Source organism: Panthera onca, chromosome D3, assembly GCF_046562875.1.
Source record: "Panthera onca isolate mPanOnc1 chromosome D3, mPanOnc1 haplotype 2, whole genome shotgun sequence".
In the NCBI taxonomy this organism is placed as follows: Eukaryota; Metazoa; Chordata; class Mammalia; order Carnivora; family Felidae; genus Panthera; species Panthera onca.
The window spans coordinates 52,893,470-52,911,777 of NC_138350.1; the positions used below are offsets into that span (position 1 = coordinate 52,893,470).

Consider the following 18,308-nt stretch of genomic DNA (forward strand, 5'->3'; position numbering starts at 1 on the left):
AATGTTTAGATCCATGTTTCTACCTCACTTTTCTTCAAAGCCATCAGAAAACAAGGTGTTGGGTGGTGGAAGAATGCATCTGCGAGAGTAACCCGTCAGGCTGTGTTAAGGGGGAAAGTTCAAACCCTCTCAGGGGAGCTTATTATTTAATTTTTCCTCCTCAAAGGATCGAAATTGCAGAACGGATATTTACTTGTTTCATAACACATCTCGACATGATCAAAACATTTTGTCAGGGACAAATAGTAAGGTCCATACCTTTAACATTAGGGAATATTTTTTGAGGAAAAATTCCTGGAAAACCCAATATATTTGATAGAAGCGGTGAGAAATGGTGTCCCCGCTAGGGGGAGACGGGGGGGGGGGCGGTGTACAGGTGGGCACCCAGCTGTTTATGTCACAACCAGCTGCGGGCGCGACGCGCTGGTTGCTATGGAGGCCGCTCTACCCACCCCGCCCTCTCCCCACTCCTCGGTCAGGTGTTCGCCGCCCCCTGGTGTTCGGCAACCCGCCAGGCTGGCTGCAGGCAGAGCAATGCCACGGGAGGGCTGCTGGAGGGGGCGGTGGGATCCCGGTGCACCATGAGCCTCGGGCCCGGCCCCCTTTCCGGCCGATAAATGCTAAGCACGCTTCTCGCCAGTCCCCTCCCGGCCTCGGCTGCCAAGGCAGCAGCGGCCGGACTAGAAGACCGAGGACGGCGCAGGGCCACTTCTCCACCGACCCGCGCGCGTCTCCCGGGCTCCTAAGTGAGCGGCTACGCAAGCAGAGTGGAGGGGCGGAGCGGAGCGGGGCGGGGGCGGTGTGGGCGGGGCAGGCAGCCTTGGAACTGGCTAGGTAGCGGCGCGCAGCTAGACGGCTGTGCGGGCGGGGCCAGGGGGTGGGGGTGGGGGGAAAAGGAGTCAGGAGGCGGAGAAGTGGGCGGGCGCGGAACCGCGGCCGCCTCGTGGAGCCAGGTAAGGGAGCGGCCTCGGGCGGGAGGCAGCTGCCTGGGTGCGGCCTTCGTTCTCGCGCGGAGGGGCGGCGTCCCGCGTACTCCGAGCCAGGGTGGAAGCGAAAGTGAAGCCGCTGACCGGTTTCTCCACCGTGGCCTCCAGCCAAGCACCTTGCCCCACCTTTCCGCCGGGAGGAGCAGCCCTAAAGGCCGGCCCTCGCCCGGCGTGTGCGGCCGTAGCGTCTTAGCGTTCGGCCCCGCCCGGTCCCGCCCTGCCCCGCCCCCTTCCTGGCGCGAGCAGCTTCCTGACGCGATTCCCCTCCCCCTTCGGGTTCGCGTAGGGAGTCGGGCCCCGGGCCGCCACCGCCAGCTCGGCCGCTGTCGCCGCCGCTGCCGCCATCGCCTTGATTCCCCCATCCCCTGCCATGGCCGAGGAGCTCTCTGCGGCCACGTCCTACACCGAAGATGATTTCTACTGCCCTGTCTGTCAGGAGGTGCTCAAAACGCCCGTGAGGACCGCGGCCTGTCAGCACGTGTGAGTAGACGCCTCCTCCCCCGCGGGGAGCCGGGTGGTCGTTTAGGCCCGGCATCCAGCCCCGGACCCTCGGCTGCGGCCTGGCAGGAGCGGAGCCCACTGCGACCTGGCCGAGCTCCCCTCGGCGCGGAGGGCCTGTTGCCTCCCGCCCTCCTCCCGAGCTCCGGGCCAGCTTCCTGCGCCGGTCCCGGTGCCCGAGCCCCCGGCCCCCGGGTATCCATCGCTTGCTTTCGCGCCCCCGGGGTAGTGGCCAAGCTTGTCTCCGTCGTGTCTTCAGGCCCCGGAGGCCCCCTCTCCTCCAGGCCCGGGAGGAATTGCAGGGAACGTGGAGCCTTTTTGTTTCCTAGCAACCCGAGTGAGGGCTGGGGTGTCGAGTGTCAAAACCGGCCGAAGGTGCCCGCACCGGCGCGCTCGCCTTCCTCGCCCCACTACCCCCCACTCTATGACCTGCCTTGCTTTAAAGTTTCTCCTTCTTTCGGAACCTTGGTCCATTCTTTCCAGATCCAAGAACGCTTATCTAACTTAACCTTTCAACCCTGCTTCACAGACCACTCTTGAAAATGTTCCCTCTCCTTTAAAATACAGTACATGTTAGAATGATCTAGAACGGGGTTTCTTCTCTCACGTTAGAACTGACAGGATTTCCGGGTATTGAAGTGATAGTTTCCTTTTGTTTTACCCTTCTGCTTATTACTTGGTTACTGTGAAGGTGGAGATAGGAAAGGAAGATTGCTGTTTCGTGGAATGAACTGAAGATAAGGCAGTAACTCCAGGAGTGAGGGAGAACACAAAGGGATTAGATGAGGTGGCATGGTGCTGTTCGATTTGGCATACTTACAGGAAGAACTTCGGTCATCCTACAGATAATTTTGGTAGAGTGTCAGTAAGAGTTGGAAGAAGCCCTTCTTGTAAAGATATGTAGCACATCTGACAAACCTGGCTGCTGATCAGAGTCCTTGAGGAACTTTGTAAGTAAACATACCAATACCTAGGCTCCATTCCAAATTCGCAAAAGAATTTCTGGCAGGTGAAGCTTGGAAATCTTTATTTGAAGAAAGACACTCAGATTTGAAAGTTCTGTGTGCTTGCAAATAGCTGAAAAGAATGGGACACATTTATTTATAAATATATTTCTTTTTCCTTCAGCCTTTTTTTTTTTTAAATTTTGAGAGACAGGTTTTGTAATTTCATAAAGAATGGAATGAATTTTGGGTTCTTAATCAGAGATTTTATTACAGTTATTTGATACCCATTTTTCTCACTCTGATCCTCAACCTTGACTGCACCTTACTCCTATTATGCGGTCATTGTGTGAGCCAGGAGTATGTGACTTTATAGGAGTTGTGCCAGTTAAGTTTTGTTGTTATGGGACATGAATGACCGTCTGAAATTGCTTTATTTGGTGCAACAAATGCAGATTGTTGGAGAAATATTTTGAGATGTTATGTTAAGGGCACAATGTATGCTTTATTGCCTTTAATCTGTCAGTGCTCATTATTATAATTTGATGCCTTTCCTGTGCTTGTGCTGGCAGTGGGTGGACAAAAGGGAAGGTAGGAGGTCAAAGAGGAAGTGTTTCTGGACAGAATCCTTACCCTTTGGGTCATTGACCTCATAGAACTCATTGTAATCTGCAGCTCTCCTCAAAATTCCATGCAGTTTGCTCTAGTTTGCTTCCCTTGTGGGACATTTAAAAAAAATATTTTTTAATGTTTATTTAGTTTTGACAGAGACAGAGACGGAGCGTGAGTGTGGGGGGGGGGGGGGGTCAGAGAGAGAGGGAGACACAGAATCTGAAACAGGTTCCAGGCTCTGAGCTGTCAGCACAGAGCCCCACGCGGGGCTCGAACTCAGGAACCGTGAGATCATGACCTGAGCTGAAGTCGGACGCCCAACGGATTGAGACACCCAGGCGCCCCTCCTTGTGGGACATTTTAAATCAGACTAATTTGGCTTGACATCTAGGGTATGGAAAAGAGAGCGGAGATGGTTGTTGAGGATCTTTTTCTAATCATCTCATTGAACTTGGAGATGACTAAATGTTACATTTACTAGACTAAATGTAAAAATGAAATGTAGGGTAGATTTTATTGGTAAGAAGAATGAACATTTACTGCTTTATCACCCCATCTCCTCCCTCCCCGCCCACAGACACACATGCTCTAAGGTTCTGCCTGAACAATGAATTAAAGTAGGTGGTGAGGGGGGGGAGTTTTATTTGGAAAGGATGGTAATGGTGGAACAGGGCCTTGATTGACTAGGAGTTTGGTGGGGAAATGCAATTGTTTTAAATAATCTAGTTTACCATGTCATTTGCTCTTTCCTTTTCACAAAAGGCAAACCTATGCCTTTAAAAGTGCTTATTATATTTAGCTACAAAATCAGTTTTTGATTCATTGATAGTAAGAAATGAGTGATAAGAATTTTGGATCACTGTGGATCTGTTAGAAAGTAAAAAATTGTCACTGCCATTTCAATGACAGCAAAGGATTTGCACACTGCCTATTCTAATCAAAGGAGCAGGTTCATTATCATTAGAATAATTGCACCAAAATATAAATTCCTGTATAATCCTCTTTAGTTCCTTCAAACAGGAGATGTTGAATGTTTTCTGTATGTCAGATAGAAAGAATACAAAGTGCTCTTTTCCTGGGGACTGTTAATAGACTACTGGAGAAGACCTAAGCATGAATATGATCTGGAAGCGATTTAAGAGGAAAATTTTATGTGAGCATTGAGAGCAGGTGTCAAAATCAGCCTATGACTAAATGGGAGATTTCCTCGATGATGCAGTATTTTAGGTCAGAATTGATTATTCAGGGCTTATTGGGGAATACCCTGATTAGGTTTATGGTATATTCAGAGGCAAGGAGGAGTTCTAGAGAATGACTATTTCCAGACTACAAATTTTGGCTGGAGCCAAAGGATGAGTGTAGTAGAGATAGAGTTTAGAGGTATTGGCAGGAACTTTCTGTATAAGCCAATTTGAACTTTTCCCTGAAAGCCACAGAGATCTGTTCAATAATTTTTGGCAGAGGAACAGCATGATCACATTTCACATGATTACTTTAGTAGCAGGATCCAGCTTTGGTGTAGTGGTGAGACTAGTGAAGAGGTCAATCACTGATGTGTCAGAGAAAAAAAATGGTTAGAACCTGAACCAAGGTAATGATAGTAGGAGTGGACAGAAGAGATTGCTGACATTTTAAGGAAACCCATGTAAGATTTCATGATGTCCCATAGTTAAGTGTATGTATGTGAATGTGGAATACATGGAACTAAAGCTATGAGTATGGATGGTAGCCACTGAGGGAGGTCTGTAAGTTGGAAGATAGCAGAGGACCTAGATACGACAAAGTGCTAGAGAATATGTATTTACATCTGGAGTAGAGAAAAGTGCAGCTTGAGAAGGAATGGACAGGATAGGAAGAAAACCAGGATAGAGTGTGACATGGAAACTGAGAAGAAATACAAGGAGACAGTAGTCAGCAGTGTTAGTTGCCTTAGAGTGGTCAGATATAATATTTTAAAAAGCAAGTAAACATAAATTAAGAATATTAAAGTTGAGCAGGTATTCAAAGTAAGGTTTAAGAAGAAGGTACCGTGCTCGCTTCGGCCGCACATATACTAAAATTAAGAAGGCACAGACTGGCATAGTAGTAAGGTATTTCTTTTGGTGTTTTCATTTGTAATCTTCAAAGGCTCTTTGAACCAAACCTCTCTTCTTTTCTGTTTTGAATGGTCAAGGGAATAACGTTTGTGCATGGTTAGAAAGTAAGCTTCATTGTGGTGAAAATTACATATAATACGTTGATGCCTTGCCATACTCTTGAAGTTGGAAATCTAATGTTTGTTTTTGTGCATCTTTGTAAGGAGGCATCTCTAAAACTGAGATAAGGGGAGCTTAGATGGCTCAGTTGGTTAAGCATTTGACTTTGGCTCAGGTCATGATCTTGCAGTTTGTGGGTTCGAGCCATGCATCAGAGAGGCTCTCTCTCAAAATAAATAAACTTATAAAAAATGATAATATAGGGGCACCTGGTGGTTTAGTGGGTTAAGTGTCTGACTCTTGATTTTGGCTCAGGTCACTGTCTCATGGTTCGTGGGCTCCAGTCCGCGCTGGGCTCTGTGCTGACGGTGAGGAGCCTGCTTGGGATTCTCTCTCCCACTCCCTGCCGCTCCCCTGCTCTCTTTCCCTCAAAATAAATAAACTTTTAAAAAATGAGTTAATGTAAATCAGCTTTTACTTCTCATTAAGCACATACTTGTATGATTCCTTATTGACCTGCTTTGTATTGTCCAGTTCCTGAATTTTTAGTTTATATTTCTCATAATTTTAACAACTTTATTTTGTTTGAGCAGTCATACTCTAAATATATACTTTAAACTTTTCTTCTTTCCTACAGACTTATTATAATTCTGAAAGGTAGACTTCTATAGGTTTTTGCTGACTTAATGAATGCTGCTGTAAACCATCTTTTTTCTTTATTTTTTTAAAGATTTTATTTTTAGGTAATCTCTCTACCCAGCATGGGGCTTGAATTTACAACCCCCAAGATCAATAGTCACATGCTCTACCAACTGTATTTATAAAATGACATAATTAGAAAACAACTATGCTATTTAATTATGTAATAGAAGGTTGACTTAATTTAAAGTCCTGAAGACTAACTTAAAATGTCTGATGTTTTTTTTTAGTTTAAGTTGTTATGGGGAATGATTTTGACTATAGACTAGGAAGATACAGGGTACTAGATTTTTAAATAAGATGTGGTGTATATATGCATAAATACTAGAATGTGTGTGTATATGTATGTATATATATATATATGTATATAAAAAGTACACACACATACATGGAATACTACTCAGCCATAAAAAAGGATGAGATCTTGCCATTTGCTACAACATGGATGGATCTAGAGGGTATTATGCTAAGTGAAATAAGTCAGAGAAAGACAAATACCATATGATTTTACTTAACATGTACAATCTAAAAAATGAAACAAATGAACAAATAAATGATGAACAAATACAAAACAACTCATAAATACAGAGAATAAACTCCTTGTTGCCAGAGGGGAAGGGTTAGGGGATGGGCTAAAAAGCGAAGAGGGATTTAAGAGGAATAAACTTCCAGTTACAATATAAGTCATGAGGATGAAAAGTACAGCATAGGGAAGTCAATAATATTGTAATAACATCCCATGGTGACTGATGGTGACTCTTCTTACTGAGGTAGGCATTGACTAATGTATAGAATTGTCCAGTCATGATATTGTACACCTTAAATTAATATAGCATTGTACGTCAGCTATACTTCAGTAGTAAAAATAAAAAATCCATTCTCGAGAATACCGAAAACTTACTTTGACAATTGCAGCTTTATTTCTTTTGAAAATTAAAATAGTTTTATTTTTCTGTTTATAAAAGTGACATAATTTATAGTGCAAAAAGATACAAGGAATGAAGTGAAACTCACAGTGCCAGCACCCTGATTGTAGTTGAGAACAGTATGCTGTATCTGTTCCAAAGGGTGGCTGGCTAACTGATGGCTTTAACTGATTTATGTATCTTTATCTTTCTATCATCTATCTATTAGTATTTGATTGACTAAATGGGATTTAGTGATTTAGTAATTTAGATTTGCATCTTTTTCCCTCCCCCTTCTACTTTGTTTTGAAACCAGTTCTATTTAGCAAATTCAAATAGTCCAGCCAAAGGGAGATGAGGAATAAGCAAACAAGTTCTATTAACTTATTTAGTTTGTTTATTTATTTATTTTGAGAGAGAGAGAGAGAGAGAGAGGGGAAAGAACAGATAGAGAGTCCCAAGCAGGCTCCTCACTGTCAATGCTGAGCTGGACGCGGGGCTGGAACTCACGAACCCCAAGATCGTGACCTGAGCTGAAGTTAGACGCTTAACTGACTGAGCCACCCGGGTGCCCCAAGAATAAGGAAGTTTTGTATCTGAGGAAGCTTGTTGCTTGGTGGTACAGAAGAAGGAACAGTAGAATTGGATATAAAAGACTTGAATAACTTTGTACTTATAACATTTTTGGAATCAGCTGATTTGACTAATGTCCTCACTGTAAGTTCTCTTTTAAAGGCAGCTACCTAAGTCTCCTTTTACTTACTGAAGCCTGCTATACACATTCAGTATTGAGTAAAGGAACGAATGGGCTCCAGGCTGTGAGCTGTCAGCACAGATCCCAATATGGGGCTTGAACTCACAAACGGTCCTATCAGACCTGAGCCAAAGTCAGACGCCCAATGGATTGAGCCACCCAGGCACCCCTAATTCACAATTCTAAAGGTACGAAAGGAAATATGTCTTCCCAAATCACTATTACCTTATACATTCTTTCAGAGATACGTATATAAACAAGGTTACAAATATTATTTTTTGTTGTTCACAGAGCATTCTATATGCAATCTTTTGTGTCGTACTATTTTCATGTTACTATTTTGAGGATCTTTCTTTTCTCTTTTCTCTTCTCTTCTTTCTCTTCTCTCCTCTCCTCTCTTCTCTCCTCTCTTCTCTCCTCTCTTCTCTCCTCTCTTCTCTTCTCTTCTCTTCTCTTCTCTTCTCTTCTCTTCTCTTTTGAGAGAGAGAGAGAGAGAGAGAGAGAGAGAGCGCGCGCACATGAGCAGGGAGGAAGGGCACAGAGGATCCGAAGTAGGCTCTGCCCTGATAGCAGCAAGCCCCGTGCAGGGCTCGAACTCACAAACCATAAGATTGTGACCTGTGCTAAAGTCGGACTGAGCCACCCAGGCACCCCTGGAGATCATTTTGTATCAGTACATGTGTACATATTATGGTTGTAGAGTTTTCTTCATTTATTCAACCAACATGAGGTATCCATTATGTGCTAGTAGTATTATAGATACTAGGTCTGTAATATTCAACAAACCAGATAAAAATCCCTGACCTCATGGAACATATTTAGTGTTCTAGTATTCCATTGTTTGATGTATCCTTATTTAACCAATTTCATATTGATGAACATTTAGGTTGTTTCTAATCTTTTACTGTTTTAAATAATGCTGCAGTGATTAAATTTGTATAAATGCCATTTCACATGTGAAAGTTTTTTCTGTAAGATCAATTCTCACAAATGAAACTGCTGGGTCAAAGTGTAAATACAAGGGAATTTGTCAGCTCGGTCACTCACGGAAGATGGCCACTCTAGAGTCTTTTGCATAGCAAATGTTTTATAATTTTTATGAAGTCCACTATATCATTTTTTTCTATTTAGAATGTGCTTTTAACATCAAATCTGTGTAGCTCTGTATTGTGAATATTTTCTCCTCTTTTTTTCCCTAAGAGTTTTGTAGTTTACTATTTTACATTTACTTCTGTATATTAGTTTCCTAGGGCTGCTGTAACACATTCCACAACCTTGGTGGCTTATAATAACATTTATTTTCACGTAGTTTTGGAGGCTAGAAGTCTGAAACCAATTTCTGTGGACCACAATCAAGGTGCTGGCTAAGGCCTGAGGCCCTTCAGAGACACTGCTCCAGTCTCTGCTCATCTGAACTCTGTATGTATGTCTGTGCCAGATCTCTCTTTGCCTCTCTTACAGAGATGCTTGTAATGGCATTTAGGACCCACCTGGATAAGCCCAGCTAATTTCCCCATCCCCAAATCCTTAACTTTAATCAGGTCTGTTGTAATATAAGGTAATATTCCCTTGTTCTGGGCATTAGAAAGTGAATATATCTTTAAAAGTTTCTTTTTTCTTAATGTTTTATTTATTTTTAAGAGAGAAACAGAGAGAGAGACAGATTGTGAGTGGGTGAGGGGCAGAGAAGGAAACACAGAATCCGAAGCAGGCTCCAGGCCTGTCAGCACAGAGCCTCTGAGCTATCAGCACAGAGCCTAACACGGGGTCAAACCCACGAGCTGTGAGATCATGACCTGAGCCGAAGTTGGACGTTTAGCCGACTGAGCCACCCAGGCACCCCTAAAGTGAATATATCTTTATATGGCAATTTCCCAGTTTACAATCCAGGATCTGTTTTAATTTTTGTATAAGGTGGCAGACTTAGATTGGGGTTCATTTCTGTGCCTATGGATGTCCAGTTGCTCTAACATCATTCACTTGTTGCACCTTTGTTAAAACACTTTTGCTTTTTTTTTTTTTTTTTTTAATTTTAAATAAACTCTATGCCACCCACACACACATGGGCCTTGTACTCACAACCCCGAGATCAAGAGACACATGCTCTGCCTACTGAGCCAGCCAGGAGCCCCAGTCATTTTTGCTTTTTAAGATCTATTTTTGCCAGTCTTTAAGAAGTTTCAGTATTTATTTAATAAAACTCTGTTTTGCCTTTATTACTTTATAATGTGCATTTCTACTAAAAATCTTTATTTATGTCTATATTTTTAATAAAGTTCTAAGTTAATTTGAAACCTGATTACTTTGTTTAGTTTTTTATATGAATATTTTTCACTGTTTTTGACACTATCAGTAATCTTTAGTAATGTTCTTACTATTTGGAGAGTTTATATTGTACAGTTGTTATGTGTTGTAATTTTGGAGGTTAATCGAAGATTTTCTAACCAAACATTTTGTCATCCAAAGTGATTTTTATTTCTTGCTTTTCTGTATTTTATGCCTTTAAATCTTGTATTTGTAGCCATGTCCATATTTTTGAAAGTAGTAATTACTGTATTTGTTTCTACTTTTTAGTAAAACTTCATTCAGCATTGAAACATGTTTTATACTTTATAAAAATAGAATCATGCAGTTGTACTCTCTTGCATCTGGCTTCTTGAGCTGAACATTATGTTCATCCATATTCATTCTTATTACAGTATCCTATAGTTTTAATTTTGTGAATATGCTATAATTTGTTTATTCATTCTTCTGTTGATGCATTTGTGTAATTTTCAGCTTTTGGTTATTACCAGTAGTGTGGCTATGAACTTTCTAGGAAATTTCTTCAGATCGTATTTGAAGTTCTGTTGGGGATAAACTTTGGAATGGAATTACTAGTGGGTACCGTCAGTTTTCCAAATGGTTGTGTTCTATCAGTTTACACTCTTACAGATTGAATGGGAGTTTAGGTTGGCTCACATCTTCCCCAACACTTGGTATCTTTCATCTTCTCCTAAAATTTTAGTTATTCTGTTATGTATATAATGTTATCACATTTTTATTATTTTAGTTATTTAGTTAATAAGTGGGCTTTGAAATTTTACTTTATTTTATCCCCTCCCTCTAAATATAGCATTTTTGCATCTTGGTTAAGATCTTGTAATGTTCTGTGTTTATATTTTATTTATAATTGTTAAATTAGCATATTGACTAATTTACCTTTAATTGTTAACTGTTCTACTTGATTTCTTTCACTCAAGCATCATCATTCAATGATGATACATGATTATCTCTTGTAATGAATTTTGCTGGTATGAACTTTGACAGTTTTCAATTCTTTATTTAGAAAGTTAGCTTAATAGTTTGGTGACAGTTTTGCTTTCATCTTTTTATTATTTCTCTTTGGTAGCTTATTAGACTTGGCTTCTCTAATATTACTTATCAGTCTCTTCTTTTTCTCTCTTTTTCTCTGAACACTCCTTTAAATGTTTATATTTCTCTAGATTGTTTCTTTAGTGCTCTTTTGCACTTTATCTGCTCTCCATATTTTTCTCCCTAATTTCCAGATCCTTATTTCCAGGTCTTTACTGGATATCATGCATTGAGATTTTTGTAGGCACTTTGTACCTTTCCTCTGTCAAACCAACTCTTACAATATTTTTTAACTTGGTTAATATAGTCACCTTTTACTCAAGTCTTCTGGTTATAAATACTTATTTTTCTCATTCTCCCACAAGTTATTCTCAAAAAATTCTGTTGATTTTATTTGTTAACATAGGAAGCTCCCTGATAACTGTGTCTCTAAAATAGAAATCCCATTTCTCCTATTCCTGCCTTAGTGCAGACCTTATCATGGTCTAGACTATGGCTCCAGTTAGTCTTGTTTTTTTGTTTTGTTTTGTTTTTTGCTTTTTAGTCTTGCTTTTTTGGTTTCTGATTCATCCTCCCTTCTTTTTTTTCTCTTTTATGGTCCCTTTGATTAAAGAGTGCAAACACTGAAACAAAGAATTTAAGTTAAAAGTTTATTAAAAATTTACAAAATATATAGACCATTAAATTTTAGTTTTTAAACAATTGAACTTACAAGTGATGGTTTTGTAACTTTGTAGTTTTTATGCTTTCTGAAACTACTAAAGCTTGAGACAGCACTCAGGCTTTGGGGATGCCCTTTCTTTAAAAATGATTTTGATAAGTATTGACAAATTGTTACCCAGAAATGTAGAGCACTCATTTCCTTTTATCTTCTAACACTGGTTATTATTTCTAAAACTAGTTTTTAGTTTGACGGCTGAAAGATGGTATCTTGGTCGTGTTTACTTTGCATTTTTTGACTCCAGGTTATAATGAATATTTTTAATAATTTATGGTCTTAATTGGTAATCATATCAAATGCTATGTTAGTGACATTAACTACTATTTATGGAGTACTTTCATAACTGTCAAAAATACTGTGATAAGCATTTTATTGTATTATCTATTTTAATCCTCTGAATAACTGTATCAACTGTAGATACTTTTCATTTTGTGGGTGAGGGAACAGATCGTGGGGGAGAAAAGTGACTTGTTCAATGCTGCATAGTTAGGAAACTTATTTCCTATGATCTGTTACACTAGTCGCTCTCAACTTTAGTTAGATGAGGAAGATTGAATATTTGTACTTATAGGGGATTGGATTAAATGTATATGGACTTTGGACCCCATATATGATGGCTATGATTTATCTAGTTTTTTTAAAAGCAAAATGATCAAGTTGGGTATTTGGCTAGGTTAGGAGAGGAGAAATAAAAATTTTAGTGAGTTTGGTTCTAATTAGAATGTTGAGAGATGGTTAGAGCAGGATGGGTCCTTAAATATTTCTCAAACTAAGTTTCATTGCTCACTACTGTGGGAAGTTTTCCTATTTCCTGACAACACAAGTTTGGGTAATACGTTTTCCCAAGCAGAGGAACTTTAACTTTGTTTATCCTAGAATTTCCCAAATTTGTGCACTGTTTTCTGGTAGACCTATTCATATTCATGTCTTATGGAATATCTTGAAATACATCAACTTGAGATAAAAGTTGATGTAGTCTATTCTTTCATTTTATTAGGGGAGGAAATGGAAATCCATTGTGGCCAAACATGTTGCTTGAGATCACACTGCTAGTAAATCACACAGTTAGGATAAGCCAGTCATTCCTTTGTACCATGCTTCCTTTAATAATTAATATAATGTTAATACTTATTTTTCATATGTTATGTTAAAAAGTTTAAAGCATAATCGAGTGTAGTTTCTTTTATATTTCCATCTAGTTCAGTTGTTAGCCTTATACTCTGAGAAATACATGTACAGTTTTTAAAATTCTGCAGTTTATGTACATATGAATAACCTAACTCATTTAGCATGAATATATATCCATAACCACTTGCTTGTGTTTAATCATAGAAATGGAAAGAGTCTTTTTTCTGTAGTTAACATGTCACAAATGTTTGGTTTAGTTTCTGTAGAAAATGTTTCCTGACTGCAATGAGAGAAAGCGGAATACATTGTCCCCTCTGTCGTGGAAATGTGACTAGAAGAGAGAGAGCATGTCCTGAACGGGCCTTAGACCTTGAAAATATCATGAGGAAGTTTTCTGGTAGCTGCAGATGCTGTGCAAAACAGGTAGAGTAACTGTGACATAGCTCTTTGAAAATGAAGGTTCTACTCTACTTTGAAAATGAAATTCCTGTTTGAGTTTTCTTGGTAGGTGCTGGTTTGAAGAGAAAGAAGTTACTTAAATTAGGTAGAAAGGTGAAAAAACCACCTGATTATAGATTTTACTAGATTATAAATGTATTGAGAACAGAGACTGAGAGATGCAATCTGTGAATTTGTCATAATTTTTAGCATGTCATCTTTCTCAAAGTAATTGCTTAATGATTATCTACTAAGTAAACTAAATGAACAAACTGGCATTTAACTCATTTAAACCCCATTCTGGTACAAATTGTGATGGTAGCATCGTTATTACAATTTTGTACATAGAAATGGGCCAAATAGAGGAAGTCTCTGGTTGCCCACTTTACTTGTGTATTTATGTGTGTAAGAAATTACAAAATACTTTGCAAAGACTAATTAATTTTTAAGGAACAGGTGAGAACATCAGGTGTTGGCAAATAACTGGCATTAATTCCCCAGTCTGGATTTTATTCTATCACTTGGAGAGGGAGTGAAATAGGGGTGGTTAGGCTTTGAGTATATCCATGTGTCTATGGATTTATTGCAGCCACTTTTTCAAACAGCTAATAAAGTCAGTGAGCAAAACCAGTTGCTATTTCACGCATTCACACAAGTCAGATCTGCTTTTCCATCTCTTTGAGGGAGGTGTTAACTGACAGGGCAATGAAGCGAAGCTGGAAAATACACTTGAGAGATTCTGGCTCTACTCCTCAGTGAGAAACTGAAAAATGTTCCAAGTGTTAACCTGGGAACCTAATTTTTTTTTAAAGCACTTTCTAACTCTGCCAAGTTGCAGTGAAGAATAAAGATATGCCCAATACTTTCAGGCAGTGTATTACTGCTTTTAATGTATTTTTTTTGTCTATTATTAGTAGTAGAGTTTCAAATGTAAATTTATTTGCTAACATTTTTTGCAGTAAGTTCACATCTGCATCTAACAAACTTATTACTTATTTTCAGCTTCTACTTAAGAATTAAATCATTTACTAAAAAAATCTTGTTTAAATGGAATACTAAGTTGGTAATGTTATATTTTGGTTTTTGGCTATTGATAATATCTCAAATTTATGACTTCTATTTAAAATTAAAAGTCACATTACATTTTGATCAATAATTTACAGATTAAATTCTATCGCATGAGACATCATTACAAATCTTGTAAGAAGTATCAAGATGAATATGGTGTTTCCTCTATCATTCCAAACTTTCAGATCTCTCAAGATTCAGTAGGGAACAGGTAAGCAATATTTATTCTTAAAAAGAGAATTTTTATAGTTAAAATGGGATTGTTTGGGGTAACTGTGTGATAAGGTGTTTTTTGTTTTGGGGGGTGTGTGTGTTTAAATTCCCAAGTAACAGAAATATATTTGTCTTCAAGCTTGTTTAACTTCTCTAAGCTTGCATCGGGGAGAGTGACTTCATGTCTAAGATTGCATCGGGGAGAGTGACTTCATGGTATACTTAAGCTTATGTTATTCAAAAATAATTCTTAAAAAAAAAATCTACATTTCTATGAATAAAAAACAAACATGAGGGTTGAAGGCTGTTTTCTTTTGCAATTGAAATTACTTGAAAACTAAAAATCCCTTTCAACTAAAATCTTTTTTATTTGCTATTGAGCAATAGAGTTGTTTGAAATTTTAATTTTCATAGTAAAATGTCATATAAAAGTGAAACTTGGTACTATTAAATTCTTAGCCCTATTTTAGTTCCCCTCTTTTTTTAAAGTAGATTTTGTTTTTATGTTTTATTGTCTCTGATGTGTGTATATTAAACATTTTTATGAAATGTATTTTACACAGAATAATGGCTGAAATGTACATGTGTGATTTTAATAGCATTAAGACAAATATCCAGTTACTCCTAACACAAATTAAAAGATAGAACATTCTTTAGGGTCTTAGAATCTTCTTGGGACCCCATGTCCTTTTGAACTGCATATTCCCCGACGTAACCACTCTCCTCTTTTTTAGGTCATTTATTCCCTTGCTTTTCTTTATAATATTACCACCTATGCATATCCTTGTGTAAGGAAAGGCAGTATTGGCAGTAGTCTAGAAAGGCTCCCAGGAGACAATGTGTTAAGCAGTCTCTCTCAAGATTTTATTTGAGTAGCATTTCATTTCATGTGTTGCTAATTTTCAGTGATTAACTACTCTTAAGCACTCATACTGTATGTAGCCTTCTCTACTCCTTATTTGAAACTGTTCTAGTGTTTAGTAATTTTCTGATTGCCTAGTCGACAATTTTTTTAATTTTTTTTTTAAGTTTACTTATTTATTTTGAGAGAGAGCAAGCGGAGGAGGGGCAGAGAAAGAGAGGGTGAGAGAGAATACCAAGCAGACTCCACACCTCCCCACTGTCAGTGCAGACAGAGCCTGACATGGGACTCAATCCCATGAACTGTGAGATCATGACCTGAGCCCAAATCGGGAGTCAGATGCTTAAAAGACTAAGCCACCCAGGCGGCACCCCCCCACACCCGTTTTTTAAGTAGGCTCCGTGCCCAATGTGGGCCTTGAACTCTTGACCCTGAGATCAAGAGTCACATGCTCAAAGCTCCACTGACTGAGCCAGCCAGGCGCCCTTGCAAGATTCTTTTTAGATTCTCATTTTACTTGACTTAGTGTCATTAGATGAGATGGGTCACTCCTATTTTACAATTTTTAAAAAAAAAATCTCAGGTTCCTTCATCCCTGTGCTTTCTTTGTTATTGTACCTCTGCTATATTGAAATTACTCAACAATTTGTTATTAACCTAATAGATTATTCTTAAGTGTGAGGTGGTTTGTCTTGTTTAACATTGTCTCTCCAGTGCTTAGCAAAGTTCCTAGTATGTATGATTTTTGCAGTCACTGCTTGTTAAAGAACCAAAGTTTCTTCTCAGGAGTCTTGCCTTCTTCTGTCTTACTTCTCAGATCCAGTTTGATTCCTGATAGCAGTGTTCCTCTTCTGTGCCTTTCTTCTAAAAGTAGTGTCACTTCCCTAGCTCAAGCCCTCATCATCTCTCTCTGAACTATTGCAACAGTCTTTTTGTGGGTGGTCCTCCTCGAATGTGTTTTACATTGCCAAATTGTTATTTCAGAAGTGCAATTCTGATCTCTTTCTCCCTGTCCTTAAACCTGCCTCCTTGTACCTTGTCAGTAACTTAACCATGCATGACCTGATAGCATTGTTTCTCATCCTGGGTTCCAAGGGCCACCAAGGACTCTGTGAACTACCTAAACTACCAAATGTTTTGTGTATGTGCATTGTTCTGGAGAAAGGATGTTGAGATTCTCAAGAAGTTCCATGATCTAAAATCCAACAACTGGTTTATAAGACAGAATTCTTTATTCTAAAGCCCTTTTTGATCTGGCACTTGCCTTGCCCTTTTTGGCCTTTCTCTTTCTTGGTTACCCATCATTGCATCATATGCTTTAGCCATGTTGAATTATTCGTACCATATCCTTGTCATCCTTGAGAAGCAGTATAAGTTAGTGATATAAAAAAAATGAACCCTTGGAGAGACTGCCTGGGTCCCAGGCTCTGTCACTTAGTAATTGTATGATTTTGGCAGGAAACTATACTTCAGTTTTCTCATCTGTTTTAAAAAAGTGGATGGTAATGATACTATTAGTACCTCATTGGGTTGGAAGCCAATAAATAGGTCAATAAAGGCAAAGCATATTGAATAGTAGTACCTTGTTCGGTAAATGTTAGTTTTTAAATATCACCCTCATTATTCCCTCATCTATGTAGTTTTACCAGTAGTAGTCCCTTTTCCCACCACTCCAACTCACACTTTGCCAGTCAATGGACTTTTTCTTCTCTTTGAAGATTTAGACCAAGTGTTAGATCTGTAGAATCTTTCTGACCTCTAGAATTTCTTCCTTTCTTTGTTCTCCAACTAGACCCTCTAACACTTTATTTATTTGTTTATTCTGTCTTTTTAAAATCTAGAATGGGCTTCTTGGTATTATTCATTTTTATATCCTGTGCAAATTCTAATTGCAATGGAAAAATTGGGTTTGTGTATTGTTAGTAAGGAAAGTGGTGATGGAAGGAAAAGAAGGTTTTTTTTGTTTTGGGGTTTTTTTTTTGTTTTTAATGGCAGGGAATAGAAGATATGATGCCAGGATATAGTAAAGGTCTTGGGAGGAAAGAAACAGTATGTTCAAATTAGGTAGTTTGAGGAGAATTTAGTAAAGGGACTGTTTTCAAAGAGTAGGGTGTTGGGTGAGCAGCTAAATCACAAGGAGTGGTGAGTGATGTACTCTGGGTCAGGGGAGGGGAGGAAGTAAATACCAGAACTCGGAGACAGAAAGCTATAAAGCTATATGGAGAGGACAGTTAGTGAGGGATGCAGCCAGCTGAGGCAGTTTTGCTGGGAAGGAGTCTGGGAAATAAGTGTCCTAGCTCTCCTGTTTTACCTTCCCAGTTGCCTGCTGGGCTGAACCCAACTGGGAAGCAGAGAGGGGAGCCTGTTGATGCAGGTTAGTCTCTCAGTACACAAAGCATGGTGCACAATGGAGAGAAGATCTGGAGGGGCAAAAGATACCCAGTATATAAGGATTTCAGTTGGTAGCCAAATATATTGTAATATCCTATACACTATATTTCTCAGCTTCCAAGTAGCTAGGACAAAGAAGAAAACATCCATTAAGTTATTGACATTATCAATGATATTGTAAACAAAGTAGTTTCTAATAAGAAACACAGCTATTTCTGATACTAAAAAAGTGATACTGAAATGATTTTGCCCATAGCATCCTCAAAAGAAGAAACTATGCAGTTAAATACCATCTTTCCTGTGGCAAATACAAAACACGTTACATAGGACTCTAATTTAAAGACCTTCATGGTAGCATATGATAATGCCTTATTGCAGTGTATTAAAACTTTCCTTCCAGGGGCTTTTCTCTGAATTTCTGATATTCTGGCTTAATCTAGGGGTGGTGGTCAAATGGACAGGATCTATATATTCATGCAGTTCTCCATGAAGATTATTTGCTAGCTGCTAAGTTTTTAATAAACATCTCAGTTTGGAGAA

At 39.1% G+C, this 18,308-nt stretch overlaps 1 protein-coding gene across 6 annotated transcripts in view; it reads left to right on the forward strand.

Annotated features, from left to right (window-relative positions):
- Window positions 1-473: 473 nt before the first annotated feature.
- Window positions 474-18,308, forward strand: part of RNF138 (ring finger protein 138) — a 30,279-nt gene continuing 12,444 nt past the window's right edge. The window contains exons 1-4 of one of the 6 annotated variants that reach the window (XM_078435360.2): window positions 474-746; window positions 1,273-1,466; window positions 13,054-13,219; window positions 14,398-14,513. In XM_078435360.2, the coding sequence (XP_078291486.1) occupies window positions 1,357-1,466; window positions 13,054-13,219; window positions 14,398-14,513 (392 nt within the window). In that variant the 5' untranslated portion in view covers window positions 474-746; window positions 1,273-1,356. Of the gene's footprint in view, window positions 747-864; window positions 954-1,272; window positions 1,467-2,125; window positions 2,435-8,916; window positions 9,013-13,053; window positions 13,220-14,397; window positions 14,514-18,308 lie in introns of those variants that run through there. The other 5 variants (XM_060613540.3, XM_060613541.2, XM_060613544.3 and 2 more) reach the window with 5 other exon arrangements.